The 15,240-nt window shown below is 43.5% G+C and overlaps 1 protein-coding gene and 1 long non-coding RNA gene across 4 annotated transcripts in view; one reads left to right on the top strand and one right to left on the bottom strand.

Annotated features, from left to right (window-relative positions):
- Positions 1 to 4,036: 4,036 nt before the first annotated feature.
- LOC128078308 (uncharacterized) lies at positions 4,037 to 5,077 on the bottom strand. The gene is made up of 2 exons (XR_008205571.1): positions 4,969 to 5,077; positions 4,037 to 4,382 (listed from the first exon to the last, which is right to left on the bottom strand). It is a non-coding gene; the product is annotated as an uncharacterized LOC128078308 (long non-coding RNA).
- Positions 4,830 to 15,240, top strand: part of RNGTT (RNA guanylyltransferase and 5'-phosphatase) — a 186,301-nt gene continuing 175,890 nt past the window's right edge. For 2 of the 3 annotated variants that reach the window (XM_052678333.1, XM_052678325.1), the window contains exons 1-2: positions 4,830 to 5,023; positions 8,937 to 9,046. In XM_052678333.1, the coding sequence (XP_052534293.1) occupies positions 4,960 to 5,023; positions 8,937 to 9,046 (174 nt within the window). In that variant the 5' untranslated portion in view covers positions 4,830 to 4,959. Of the gene's footprint in view, positions 5,024 to 8,936; positions 9,047 to 9,378; positions 9,398 to 15,240 lie in introns of those variants that run through there. The other variant, XM_052678343.1, reaches the window with a different exon arrangement.

The following is a 15,240-nucleotide window of genomic DNA, read 5'->3' as shown; positions in this document are numbered from 1 at the left end:
CATTTGAGAGATCAGGGGCTGCTACATCTACCAATGCTTTTATCTGACCTGCCGAGGAACACACAGGGTGTGTGATACCCCGAACAGGCATGTCAAACTCCAAAGCCAAATTAGTTGTTGTACTGGCCAGTGCCTGTATAGCTGCAGCAGCTACCTGTCACTCGGCTTGCACAGCTTTTAAAGTATTAATAATAGACCTCCACAAGGGGCCAAGGGTCCGCAACAACTTTTCTTCCTTTCCAGCATTGATGACTGAGTCCCACATGCGGTCCCCGATATCCCACCATTCGTCAATGCTGAATATCAGCGCAACTTTCAACAAATGTCCCTTCTTCTGAGCCCAGTGCACCAGCTCAGTCATGCCTTTAGGAGATGACTGCTCCCTTCTCTTAGAGAGTAAACTTAACAGCAGTTTCTCCGCAGCTTCCCATTCCATCGTGGATACAGAGGGCAGGTCACAACCCCGCTTCCAGCTATCACAACACTTACGTCGGTGCCAGCTTCCAGTTATGGCAACACTTGTGTCGGTGCCAACTCTCTGTGGCAAGTGTCCTGCCGTTGTCCACTTCCCTGAATCGTCCCACGCCGTCCCTGTTCAGGCACCAAATGTGGGGAAGTCTCTGTACTCTCAGGACGTGCTGGAGACAACAGCACACCAACATGGTTAAAAGCTGTTAGCCTACTTTATTGTTAAGCACTGTTCTATTTATGCATGTTAACAAAGCATTCTACAAAACACTCTTCAACCGTTCGCACAGGCGCTTATCCAATCAGAACCGTGAGATGTTCTTTCTTCTTCTAAAGGTGTCCTTGGTTCTCATGCTGCTTATCTTGCTCCACAGCTGCTGCTCTGAACAGCAGTTCAGTTTTTCTTGTATTCCCACACTGCAGTTTCAACTACAGCCTCCGCTCAAGGCAGGATTTTGCAAAGGTACCCATCCTCAGCACAGAAACTAGAAAGCGTAGCATCAGATGTGCTGTTTTACTGTGTGATCTCACCAGATCAGCTCCAAAGATTATGAGTCACGCTTTCCACTTACTTTAATGAGAGTTTGTTTCTCTGTATTACGTCACTCTTCTCCCTACTGCTACTCATCACGGAATTCCAGTTGATTGACTAAAATTCCATGGCTATCCATACTGAAAGCACACCGTTGTGTGATTTCACTTTATGCAACAGATAGTATGTTCTTGAATGTTACATCTGGATACTTTTCAAGGTTTAGGATTTCACTGAAAATTGTTCCTCACATCTGATGCAAGGCCACCAGTGTTGAGGTCAAACTGCAAGAACACTGAGGAAGTGGGTGTCAGCCCACTGGGAATTATAGTTGTTTTGCTCATGATCCTGCTGCCCAGATGCTTACCTCCACCGCATCAAGCCCGCTATCAGTTCAGTTGCAGAGGAATTCAGTTGCAGAGGAACAAGAGGAAGGCAAGTCGGTGTGTGCAGTCACACCCGCTGTCCTTCAATAACAGCAGCCAGATACTTTCCTCGCTCTGTAGGTGTGAGGAAGGTTTGCAGACACACAGCTTTCTGATTCCTTTATAGCACGATACCCAGTTCAGGGACTGGGATTTAAAGCAGCTCCATCTGAAACTCACTGCCTGCTTCCTGCCTCTACAGAGCTTTATTCTACAAACGCTGTAATACCTTAGAGGCTTGTGCTAAAAACACATTTTCCCAGAATGAAACCCTGACAGGAAATTTAAGATTCACGTGAAGACTTGAAAGCAAGTTGCTTTTATTGCATCCATTAGTCCGTGGGTTTTATTACTGCTATAAAAAGAAGGGTGTACTAGATATCTGGCTTGTCTTCTGCTGGAATTTGTGTTAGGAACTGTATCATAGTCTTGCATTATGGAACAACTCCAGGAGCTGATTTGGCTGGCTTCATGCTGTTTCCTGTTTACTTTGGATAGGAAAAACAACTGTACTTTAGCTTACATCATGTTAAGTCTGTGAGGCTATGGTGCCCCCTAATGTTTTGAAGATCACAGATCGGTAATTTTGTTGCTGAACTCTCAAAGCTCTCTGCTGGAAGAACACTGTAAATGACATTTTCTCCAATATATTGGAGAACGTGGAACATAGTTTGAACATCCCTTTTTGTTATTTTATATGCACAAGCATTAAAATAATTCCTTCTAAAGTCTTATTTTCATTGTCAAACATAGAAGAATAATTGATTTGTCTAAGAAGTCAGTTTCTTAGTTATTTCCTGACACCAAAGAGTTGGACATGGTTTAAAAACTGTTAAGCCATTAGCACTTTCTTTTTGCTTATGGAAGAGCTGGTGAATGCTCAGCATGTTTAAATGTCTGCATGTTTAGGTTCTCTAATTAGCATAAGTGACCATAATGTTAAATATGTTTTCAAGGTACTGGGTTATATTATTATTATTATTACTATTATTATTGTTGTTTCTGATGCTGTTAGAATCTAAGCACTACTGGAATAAGGTACAACTACAGCATCAAAGAAGTTGTAGTACTTATTCAGATTTAAACAGCACTCCCCTTCCTCTTTCCCCCACGAAAGCTTCATGCCTCCTGAGCATAGGGTTGTTGACACATCAGTATAGAACCTCATAATCTTTATTAAGGCATAACAGCTGGTTGGTTTCCTTTGCCTTGAACATATATCACTGCTAGCATACCTAAATGAACTAGTTAGTTACAATAGTAATTAAAGTCATTATTAGTATACTACATGCAATTAATAAAAGTTAATAAAATGAAAAGTGTGCTGTTTTCACCAGCAGTAGTTTGAATAAATGTTCAATCTGTAATGAGGAAAAAAGATATAAATTGTGTTTTTCTCATTTTTTTTCATGTTCATATGTTGTTTTTTTTCTTTTTTCGAGTCAAAGTAGAACACAAATGCAGCTCTCCGCTACCAGAAGCATTGCAGATGGACTGAAATCAGAGAAGCCAACAAATCTGTGATAGAAGGAATGAACCTTATCCTGGGAAAATAACTTAGTGATTGTCGTGCTTCCTCTGAGAGAAGGATTATAATTGGCAAACAGAAACCAGGGTTCAGGAGTTTGAATGCGTGTAAGTAAAAGAGAAGCAGCACACAGGGAAGAGAAGAGGGAATTCTATACCATGGACTATGAAAACATTTGCAGTTGTTTTCTCAAAGCATTGCACAACCACTACACCGTGCACCTGTGTTTTTCTTGTTCAAACAGCAAACGCACACTTCTAACAGGCATGTTAAGAATGTGGGAACTGAGTGCTCTCTGCTGGTACAACAGGAGAAGTAATCCTAAGCATAAAGCCAAACAGAAAAGTGCTTGTTCGCTATGATGTAACACAAGAACTGCCATCCTACGCCTGTAGATTCGTTTGGAGTGTCTAACATGGCAAAGCTCAGCGTGAACTACATATGCAGAACATGCAGATAGGTCCATCCATGAGGTGTAAGTTGCCAACTGTTCCAGACCTGAAAGCAACACAGGCAGAACCACAGCAATGTAAGAGGAAGCACTTGACATGTGGGCTGTTTCTGGGAGGGGTCAGTGCAGTAGACTGGCAGTGCAGAGGAGTGACTGAAGGTACTGTGGCTGTTTAGTCTGGGGAAAAGGAGGGTGAGGGGAGACCTTATCGTTCTCTTCAAATATCTGAAAGGTGCTTACAGCGACAGTGGGGTTGATCTATTCACAGTGGTGACAGGTGACAGAATGCAGGAAAATGGCCTCAAGTTGCACCAGGGTAAGTTTAAGTTGGATATCAGGAAACACTTCTTTACAGAAAGGCTTATTAAGGCTCCCCAGGGAGGTGGTTGGTTCCCCATCCCTGGATGTGCTTAAAAACCGTTTGGATGTGGTGCTCAGGGACATGATTTAGCTGAGGGTTGTTAGAGTTAGGGTAGTGTGGTTAGGTTGTGGGTGGATTCCATGATCTTTAAGGTCTTTTCCAACCTGAGCAATTCTATGATTCTCCAAAGCGTGAATACTCTTTGCTAGACAATACTGCGCGCTTCAATTTTTTCCATGTAAAATTCCCAATGGAATACACTGAACACTGATAAGAGCAAAAAGCTTTATTCTCTGTTTCCATATTCCTTTTTTTATGTACCATCTCTTAATGTCATGTTTACAGCATGTTCACTTTTAAAACCTGGGTGACGCTTGCTGAACGATTATGGAGACCAAAGGCTGGGTGTGAGCGCAGTGAGGCAGTGTGTGCCGCGTTTCAGCAGTGACAGCAGTGACACAGGGCCATCTCTGCTGGTGCAGTTGTTTACGAGCACAGCATGCAGAATCTTGTTCATTGCTTGCAAAACTGCGGTGACTATGTTGAAAAACTGTTTTGTAGCTGCGAATTTGGTCTATCGAACAGTATTATTATGCTCTTCGTAGCTGTTGCAATCTCTGTGGAAATAAACGGGAGGCATTACTTTCGGAGCAGCCCACGGACGCCCCTCACGCCGCCCGCGCCCCTCCCCGCCTGCAGGCGCCAGCCGGGACCCCGCTGCCTGCGCCGCGGTTTCACTTTCTGTTCGGCAGCCTCTGGCTCCCCCTGGCGGTCGGCTGCTGCCAGACCCGCGCCCGGAGCGCCGCGTTCTATGGCGCTGCTCCGAGCAGCTGGGGAAAATAAGAGACGAGGCGTCCGTAGAACCGCAGGACCACGAGACGGCTTGGGGAGGAGCGCACTTCACACCCCCTCAGTCTCACGGCTGCCGCGGACTGGCCGTCATTACCCGCCTCGGGCCACATTCGGGCCGCCCCAGCTCCCCAGCACCCGGCGGACCCGGCATGGCGGTGCCGGCAGCGCGCACCCGGAAGCGGAAGCGGCCGCGGAGCACTGCGGGCCGGCGGCCGAGGCGGAGCTGGGTCTGAATGAAGGCGCCGCGGGCCCGGGGCCGCGGGCGCCTCTGAGCGCCGAGGGGCCGCTCCCGCTTGCCCCTTCCTCCCTCCCTCCCCCTCCGCCCTCGCCCCGGGCCCGGCCATGTCTTACAACAAGATCCCGCCGCGCTGGCTCCACTGCCCCAGGAGGGGACAGCCCGTGGCAGGTGAGCGCCCGGCCCGGCCCCGGCGCGGCTTCGTGGCGGCGGCGGCCCCCGCCGTGCCCGGTCCCTTCCGTTCCCCCCCGGCCCACCCGCCCTCCGTTCTCCGGCTCCGCCGGGTGCTTTGTCCCGGGACCGCGGCAGCGCGTGGGCCGCGCGGAGTCCCGGACGGAGACCCGGCGTCGGCGGAGAAGGGAGCAGCGGGGCCCGGTGACGCTCGCTCCCTGCCGGGCCTCCCGGAGCACTCAGCGCTGCGCTTCCTCTCCTCGACGAAGTTCGGGGCTGGAACTTCTGCCTCGCGTCACGGCTGGAGGGAACGGGGCGGCTCGGGGCGCCGACGGCCCGTCCCGGGTCCGGCGGGGCCCGCGTGCCTCCCGTCTCCTCCCGGGCAGCGCTCCCGAGCTGGGCGCCGCGCACGGCCGCAGCTCCGCGTGCGACCCGAGGCGCTGCCGGCAGTGCCGGTCCGATTTCTGCGCACCCGTGGGGCGCGGGGTGGGTGTCACGGAAACGCTTTCGGGTTTGGGAACTCACTGCCACAGTGCTTTGAGATGAATGCCCCCCTAGCATGAAATAGAGCAAACAAGCTGTTTGCTCACGCTTGCTACCTTTAACAGGTAAGCAATCAGAAAACCCTTATTTTTTTCCCACAATACCTTCCAGTTTTCACTCATCTATCTCCCTATCTGTGATAATTTCGAGGTACTTGTCTGCATCATGATGTTCGCTGCTCTGTGTGAGCTGGGCAGTAGTTAGGTGCCTGCCTTCTCTGTGCCACATTTCTTCCTCATCTCCTTACACTTCTGTGCCTGCCGTTGGTTGTGGGGCTGCAGACGTGGACGGTTTCTTACAAACTTATTTAGAGCTTCCTCAGACATCTCAGGAGCCTCAGTTTTCCCAGCAGTGTGCGTTTCAGTGCATCGTATCAGCTACTCATCATGTGGGTTACTGTTTTCCCTCAAAGTTCTTTGTACTTCCATGAGCTTAACTTAATTAAGCAGTATTATCATACTGCTTATCTCCCTTATCTCTTTTCTGATCAGTGCCAAATATTTTGCTTTGTATCATTAGAAATTTGATAGCGTAAGTTGTCAGCCTTTAGCCATAACAAAAATAGCCCCATTAATTTTTATTCTTTGTTTTTTTTTTTTTTTTCTCAGCAAGTTCTTAATCTCTGGAAATCGTTAATTTTTTTTTTTTAAGCCAGGGCTGCTAAAAAAAATGAACAGAGTAAGCACGAATGTAGTTCATCAGCTTGTCATCTGCTGAGCACTGAGCACTGAATGCATGGTCTGTGCTTGTTCAGGAACTGCAAGGTGGCTGTTTTGCTCTGTGTGCTCAGACACAAGAAGATAGTGCATAAAAAAAAAGAAGAAAGTGCTTGGTTCTTTTCTTTGGCTGCATTATCACAATGCTTTATTGTGTCAGTTCACTTAATTTTTAGGGATTTTGTACATGTGTACAATTACCAGAAATCATGATGAAACATCAGTCTTGCCTTTTTATTTGTTTTTCTGCATTCAAACCATCTAACTATTTTAGTGAGATGTAATGTTGAGACTTCCCTGCTGTTGCTGCTGTCTCCCAGATGCTTTATATTCCATTTTGGATCAGCTTTTCAAACAAATTTGTGTGCTTCTGTGCGTGGCTTCATTCCCTTCTAATAGTGTGTCAGTAATACTGTCACTCAGCAAGGTTTGCGCGGTTTCTGTGAGCTAATATGCATCACGTGTTTGGTTGTGTCCCTCTTATGTTAGTAGCATTTCTAAGTGACCTCAAATACAAGAACCAGGGAAGTCTGGAGCTCTTTGTGAGGCTGAGTTCATTCAGGCTAACAGGACTGTCATTCCTTAAGTTGTAGTGTGCTGCCACTGGTTTTATGCAGTGTTTTCATGTTGTCTTGCATTGTGGTAGCAGCTCAGTGACACGTTTAACAAAAAGAGCTTTCTCTGAACGCTTGGAACTGAAGTTACCAGATTGCTTCAGCCTTGCTGCCTTGGCATTTCTGTCTCTGCAAGTACCTACCCTTTATAACTCCCTGAAATCACATCTATTTGTTTTTGCTATGGAGAATCTTAGCAAGATACTGAGAAAAAGGCATGAGAAGTGTTTCAGCAATGTCCTTCAGTCTGCTGTTGGTTCATATTAGTTAATCTTCTTCTAGTCTTGCACATTGCATGCAGAGTTGTCAGATATTATTAAAAACATCTGTTTAAAAACAAAAACAAAAACACAAACAACCCTAAACTTCTAAAGCCATTGCTTTCATATCCTGATTGGAAAATTTCCCTGACTTGGAATGCACTTACTTGAATTCCCTGCTGTCTTCTAATGCTGGCAGACAACTTGATTGCTGCCATGCAAGTTCTGTTACTGCACGGTGATGGCAAACTTCAGTTTGTAGAAGTTGGGTACCTAAATGGTTCCAAGGATCAGGGTTTCGGTATGTTCCCAACTAGTATTAAATGGAGCCTGTTAAAATACTCAGCATTTCCACAGAGTGAATGTGTGTGTTTGGATGGCAGTGAGGAGTAGTGAAGTGAATTAGAACAGTTCCAAGCATGCTTGATGTTTTGTTGGATTCACAGCAAAGATTTCTGCATTAAGATCATCCACAGTCAGGATTTGGAGAGTCAGTCTGAACAGTATAAGCTATGAATTAATGTGCAAGGAAGGGTTAACAGTGTGAGAAGCTGAATAGGAATGCTGAAAGTGACAGGAGACGCAACAAACTGACAGAATTAAGGCAGGTAGGTCAAACCATGAGGAAATGAAGGAGGGCAGCCAACCCTCACACTGTGGCTAAGAGGGATGGAATGGAAAGGCAGAAGGAAGTAGGTTAATGTGAAGAGTGTTTCTGGCAGCCAAGTGAGTTGAAGTGGCTAGGAACTTAATGCCATGTGAGGTGTATTATGCTCACTGTGTGACTGAATGACTTTTCTCAGACAAGTTAACAGTGAGGATACGCCTCACGTTGCCAGTTCTTGCACAATTCTGACCAGCAAATCACACAAAGCTTCTCTCAGTTTCCTCTCCATTTTTGCTTTTTTTTCAGTGGCTCTTTCCTAAAAGTTAAATGCTTATTTGAAACTACGCAGGATGTTTTGTTAGAATTTGAGGCTACAGAGAACGGTAGGAATGCTCTCAGCAATCACTTGCATGGTCTTTTAGTGAGATTGGTATGCATTTTTACAATTTTATGAAGATTAATGAACTTCTGTCCCAGAAGCTGATTTCCGTCTGAATGCAATGACTCTATCACTGTTTTCATTCTACGTACTTTTGTTTGGGGAAGGGGTCTGTCTGCAGCTCTCTGGAGCTGGGCAGGAAGCACCAGGCATCCCAGCAGGTTATTTCAGGTGTTCTGTGATAGGTAGGATGGATGGAAAGATAAAAGCAATACTGAAAAACTTTGGGTTCTTAGTGACTGATGGACTAAGAGCTAATTCCCCTCAAGTTTTTGTCACAGTTCTGTCACAAACATGTCTGAGCTGCACATAGACCTTGTGCTTTGGAGGGACGACTGCATTCCTCCTCAGGGCCCCAACAGCTCCTCTGGGCCAGGCATGTTGGGTGGCAAATTGACCTTTCAGATTGGCTTTTTGTGTTTTCTACTGTACTGAATGTAAATGTTGTGTGCTGTAGCTCTGCGGCCTGGCCCACGCTAAAAAGTAGCTGAAACATGGTGAGTACTGCTTCTTGATGATCTGGTCTGTTTCCCTCTTGACTTATATGTGGGGCATTCTGCAAACTCAGAGCTAAGAAGAGTTTCCAGTTACTTGTTGTTGATACTTTACCTGCAGTTACTTATCTTTGTAGAAGAACCTATAAAACTGCTTGGTGTATTGCTTTGAAATCACTAAGTTGCAAGTGCACGTATACATCAGTATGCATACAATACTGCCAAATTTGTGTTTCATAGGGAAGTTTTTACCTTTGAAGACAATGTTAGGACCAAGATACGATGATCAGGTTGCTGAAGAAAATCGTTTTCACCCAAGCATGTTGTCCAACTATTTGAAGAGTCTCAAGGTAAAGTTAAATTTTCTAATTATTGAAATGTTACTTTTGTTACTAACACTTATTCAAATACTGCTTTTCAGATTTAAGAAAAATGTTGTTGATGGCTTTTTTTGGGGACGCTGGTACAGAAAACTTTAATATATATGTGTAGCAGAAATGCTAAATCACAGCTTGAATCAGTGATTGAGCACCTGGTGGGAAGGCAGGGCCAACCCAAGGGAGCTCAGGTGCAAACAATGCACCTGAGTGATCAGGAGGGGTGGAGGCAGGATCCGCCCCTTCCCAGACCTCATTGAAGGGTTGGCAGGGGAGGCAAGGGTATCTCGTTGGAGAGCCCTGCCTACCTGAGGCCTTCCAAGGGTAAGCAGCTTTTTCTCCTTTGTTTCTGTGTCTGTGGCTGCTGCACTGAGCATATCCTCGTTTGCTGAAGCCTTTGGCTTTTGCTGCTATTGCTGTGCTTTCAATTGCATTATAGCGTTATGCTATGTATATATTTTATTTACATTTTCATTTTTTTTCTGTGATTCCTTTGTTTCTAAAATACTTGATTATTGGCAAGACTTGTTCAGAATTCTCCAGCTTATTCACTGTGTTACCATCAAGAACCTCACATTTTTGTTAGTACTGTCACAACCTACTAAGTTGCTGTTATCAAAGTTCAGGTCCTTTGAGTTTGTAGTTTTACAGCTGATCCTTATACAGCTATGCTAAGCTGCATTTTCACTTATAGGAATGAAAGTATTTAAAGGTGATAGGTATATTTCACAGAACTGTTCATTGTCTCTGTTTACCCCATTTCAGTCTGTCTCGTTCAGCCAGGATGTAACTGTGCACTACTGCACGGTTCTGACGAGAGAAGGCCTTTCCAGCCTTCTGTGCTGTGCAGAGGTCTGTGTAGGGTTGGGTGCATTCAGAGATGTAGCAGAGGAGGTTTTGAACCTCCCAGACAGAGAAAGGCACACAACCTAATTCTTTTAATCTGTTTATTGGACTATTATATAGAAGATGGGCACCGCTTATTTCGATTGTGTTGTTTGTAAAACTAATGGTAGAATTTCTTTTTTTTTTTTTTTTTTTTTTTTAAATTAATTTTTGCTGTTGATCTAAGTTAAACAGGTTCAGAACTAGTGTAGCAATATCATAGCTTAAGCACCAGAAGAGTCATGTGGCTAAAATACGAGAACCTCTATTTTATGGATCTTATTTGAGCTGCGGTATGGTGGTGGGCTACTCGATGCAGCAGTGATAGAGCTGTTAGTGGGCAAACTGAAGCATATGTGCTGAAAGTGGTAGGGTTTACCTCACTTCAGTGCTATAATCTATACAACTACGTTCTACTTGGGCTCCTCTTTTACATAATGTGGTGTTTTACTGGATGCCTGGATGCCTACCTGTGTGACCTGCTGTAGAGAACCTGCTTTGGCAGGGGGTTGGACTCGATGATCTCTGGAGGTCCCTTCCAACCCTTACAATTCTGTGATTCTGTGATACTCCCATCAGCTTTAATGGGCATGCTTAGAAATTTTCTAAAAGTTAGCCTATTCGTGGTTTAAAGTAATATAAAATTGTGCAAGTGTTTTAAAGTTGTTGAGAACCTAAAAGACTTTCTTAGAATTTGAGTTGTTGCTTGCTACTGATTTATCACTTAAAAAAGAAGTTTCATCAGAAACTTCATCAGGGTTTTGGTCATGATTAGTTACTTCTGTTAACACATACTTGAAGGTACAGGTTGAGCATTTAAGATAAGATGGAACTTTCCTTAACAAGCTTCCTCTGTATTTTCCTTTTCTCTCTTAGAGCTGGTTGCTGAAAACCTCAGTGTTAGACATTCTTTTAATAAGGGACAGCAATTCCTTTCTTCTGTTTTTTTTTTTTTTTTTTTTTTTTTTTTTTTTTTTTTTTTAAACAAGTGCCAGTACTGAAGCAGTAACTTAATGTTCTCATTAAAAAAAAATAAAAATAAAAAAATTGCACAAGCAATTGGTGACACTGTTAATAATTTTTCTTGAATAGGTAAATTAGTAATATTTATGCTTCATAAAAGTTAATTTTATTTCTGCTATGAAAAGCTAGGACTTACAAGAACTATTGTACAGTTAATAAATTCAAGCCACAGTATTCCTTTTAGGAAAACTGGTTATCAGTTCTTAGCCACGTTGTTGGTTTCACAGATCAATTAATCACTGATTTTTAAACTGCTTTCCTCAAATGGAAAATGCAAGAAAGATGTCTGGGAACCAAAGAGAATTCAATGTATTGTGGTGTGTTTTCACCCTCCTGAGGATGATGATGTTTGATGAGAGACTTCTGGGGTCATATAAAGGGAATCTAGAGGAGCCTATTTATTTGCATAGCAACAAAAGAGTGAATGCATAAGGTGTTTTATGTGTGAGATAGCTGGAATGAGGAACAGTGAGAGGAAGAAGGCTTTTGTAAGTACAGGAAATCATGGACTCACCAGCCAAAGTATGGCTGAGTGGAGATGGTATGAAGATTGTAGTTTTATTGTATGTGGAGGGGACAATTTCAAACTACAGATCAGCTTTATTTCATCTCTTCAGTCATCTTTTACAATTGTGAGAAAAAAAAAAAAAAGAGAAAAAAGAAAAAACCAGTTTCATTGTGTTGCAATGCAATAAAATTTTAGTGTTGCAACAGTTCTTGTGAGGAAAAATATACGTGCCTTAGTGAGAAGTTGCTCAACAATCTAGTCTCTTTCAAAGCCATGTCATTTAGTGATGGTAGGGTGTGGTAGACTGAAAAATGAGATTTATGTAAAATGTTGGATGGAAATGCAGTTTTTTTTCTAATGGGTTACTAGTTTAGTTTGGTAGTTCTTCAAAAATCAGCTTCTGCTAAGAATTTTCCAGGAGCAAACCTATGAGAGCATGGCTGACAGAATGACTGTGGTAGTTTCTGTGATGTCAGTGTTTGGGAGCAAGCAAAGCAGGTGTGATGAGCATACAGGTATCAGAATATTTCCTATATGTAGGAATTGTGATTGATCAGACCATACGCAGGCGCAATCCAACCTCAGCTTGGTGACTGAATTGCTTCAGTTTCTGTGGTACCAATGTTTCCTTGAGTGGATTTTGGAATATTGTAACTGGATGCTTTGATTTCAGGCCTTATGCTCTATATGCCACACATACACTTATGTATATGTACATGCCATACATGCTTCATAGCTGTGGCTGAGTTATACCAGATACCTGTATGATGTGCTGCTCCATGAACTGGGTGAGAAACAGTCACTTCACAGGATTTTCATTTACGTGTGAATGATTTGTAATAACTATAAAGCATCAGCTGGACAGAAGTTCTATAGTTCTGAGTTTCCTCTTAAATACTTTGCTGTATTTCATCCTCCTGCTGAAATTAAATGCAATATCTCCAGATGATTACTGGTAATTTAGGTCTGAATTATGTTGTAGTGTTCTCCTCATCCTCTGTATCAATCAGGAGACTGGAATCTATAAATGAACATGTTCAGAAGAGTAATCTCTAAAAGTTAAAGGAAAAATGTGCAAGTATTCTTTGAACTTAAATGTTTTGATATGAAATTAATTTTTGTGCTTTTCTGCATCTCAGTGGTAACTCTTCACTGCAGGAGAGGTTTGGGGAAGTTTGGAAGCTTCTGGTGCGAGCCTTTGAAGCTGCTGCTATTTGAGAATAGTGGAGTTGGGATTTGGCTTTGAGTTTTCAGTACTAAAGTGGAATTGTATCCCCTACTTTGAAAGGGGAGAATGTTAATCTGTACTTTACAAATTAACTGCACTTATTTTAGCTCTCTATTAACTTGTGATATGAAATGGTGTTACACTTTAACTTCTAGCTTTTATTAAACGGCTCGTTTTCCTACCAACTCTTTTTCCTTCTGTTGAGCCTTCTGGATGATGCAGCATCTTCTTCAGTACTAATTCTCATTTTGGGATATCTTTCTTACCATGCTGCAACTGGATGAAAAATTCTCTGCTTTAAAATCATTTTCATTAAATCTTTATCTTATTTCAAAAATTTTTTCTCCTTAGCTGAGGATATCTTGGAAACACTGTACCTAGCCTCATATTTTAAATAAGAGAACAATTAATCCAACTGAGCTGTGCAGAATCCAAGGAGGAAGGTTGTTGTGGGGCCACTTCTGTTGCTTTGTAGTGTAGAGCTCTTGAGGGAACGTACAGCTGGTTCTTGTATCAGTCTTTTTGCCTACTCTAACCACATTATTGATAGGATGCAGGACGTGGAGGAAGGTTATTGTGCTTTTTTTTTTTTTTTTTTTTTTTTTTTGGTCAGGTCATGCTATTAGAAAATTCTGTGTGGGTTCTGTCCTGTCCAGTACCTTTACTGATGACCTGGATGACGGCATTGAGTGCACCCTCAGTAAATTTGCAGATGACACCAAGTTGGCTGGAAGTGTGGATTGGCCTGGGGGTAGCGAGGCCATACAGAAGGATTTGGACAGGCTGGAGAGCTGGGCTGAAGCCAATGGGGTGAGGTTCAACAAGGCCAAATGCCGGGTCCTGCACTTCAGCCACAACAACCCCAGGCAATGCTACAGGCTTGGGGCGGTGTGGCTGGAGGACTGCATAGAGGAAATGGACCTGGGGGTATTGATTGATGCTCGGCTGAACATGAGCCAGCAGTGTGCCCAGGTGGCCAAGAGGGCCAATGGCATCCTGGCCTGCATCAGAAACAGTGCTGCCAGCAGGAACAGGGAAGGCATTGTCCCCCTGTACTCAGCTCTGGTGAGGCCGCACCTCGAGTGCTGTGTCCAGTTTTGGGAACCTCACTGCGAGAAAGACACTGAGGCCCTGGAACGTGTTCAGAGGAGGGCAACAAAGCTGTGAGGAGTCTGGAGCACAAGTATTATGGGAAGCAGCTGAGGGAACTGGGATTAGCCTGGAGAAGAGGAGGCTCAGGGGTGACCTTATTGCTCTCTGCACCTTCCTGAAGGGAGGTTGTGGCAAAGTGGAGGCCCGCTTCTTCTTTCTCCTGTGTAACTAGTGACAAGATGAGAGGGAATGGCCTTGAGTTGTGCCAGAGGTGATTCGGATCGGATATTAGGAAATATTTCTTCTCTAAAAGAGTGGTCAGGCACTGGAACGAGCTGTCCAGGGGGATGGCGGAGGCGCCATCTCTGGAGGTGTTCAGGTAACGTTTAGGTGTTGCACTGAGGGACGTGGTTCGGAGGGGAATATTGGAGGTTGGTGGCTGATTGGGCTGGGTGGTTTGGGAGGTCTTTTCTGACCTTGGTGATTCTATGACTCCTGCATCTTTCACCATTTTACCTTTATTTTTCTTAGTTTGCTGTCCAGTATGTGCACCTAAAGATACTGATGTGAGAATCTGAACAGTTGTTTTTAATTGGCTTAGGTCAGGGTTAGGGACGTACAGTGTAGCACCAGGGAATTTTGTGTGGCCTCACTTGTGAATTAAGTAATCCTTGAGATGTTTGCTAAATGTTGTTGAAAGTAGAGGGAAAGTAATTTATTGCCTTTTGTGTGCTCCCTGCAACATTGATCACCAAGTAATATGCTGCTGTCTGTCTGTATGTTTAGCAGCTCAGCTGACACAAAATATTTGAGATTTCAGATGATGTGACATTGTTTTCAGGTGGGTTGCTATCAAAGTGCTTGTATTTTTTTGCAGTATGCTCACAGTAAACCATTCAGCACAAAATATACAGTGCTGGTAAACCACGAAGGAGAGGAGAAATTTAGAACCAATTTGGATATTGGAGTACTTAGTGCTGCTGACACAACGTTATGACACTTTTTAATATCTGATAAATAAAAATATGAAAGTGTATCACAAGAACTTTGAATGTCAGCATGACAAGCTCTGTAGATAATTGGAAATTTGCCTTTGGAGTCTACAGATTAATTTATCTGTGCAAAACTGCTGTGTCTGAACTGTATTCTAGTTGATGGGAATTTATTTTCTGTGAATTGTCTGGAAGCAGTGTTTTAAGTTGTAATTTTTCCTACTGCATTTCTAAACTATTGCCAGTCTGACTGCAAGGTAAATAAAACTGATCAAAATTGTGTTAAGAATATGTGCTGGAGTTTTAAGTATATTGAAGATGTGCTGTTGTTTTATGTTTTTGCACATGTAACATGCTGCAGTGGTAATGTACTTTTAAGTGCACTATTGATGTCTTTTCAAAAAGACAATAGAATGAGGATTTTGTTAAATCTCCTTGT

This window comes from Tympanuchus pallidicinctus, unplaced genomic scaffold (genome assembly GCF_026119805.1).
Source record: "Tympanuchus pallidicinctus isolate F22 unplaced genomic scaffold, pur_lepc_1.0 scaffold1, whole genome shotgun sequence".
In the NCBI taxonomy this organism is placed as follows: domain Eukaryota; kingdom Metazoa; phylum Chordata; class Aves; order Galliformes; family Phasianidae; genus Tympanuchus; species Tympanuchus pallidicinctus.
This window is presented reverse-complemented; position numbering and strand designations above follow the sequence as displayed.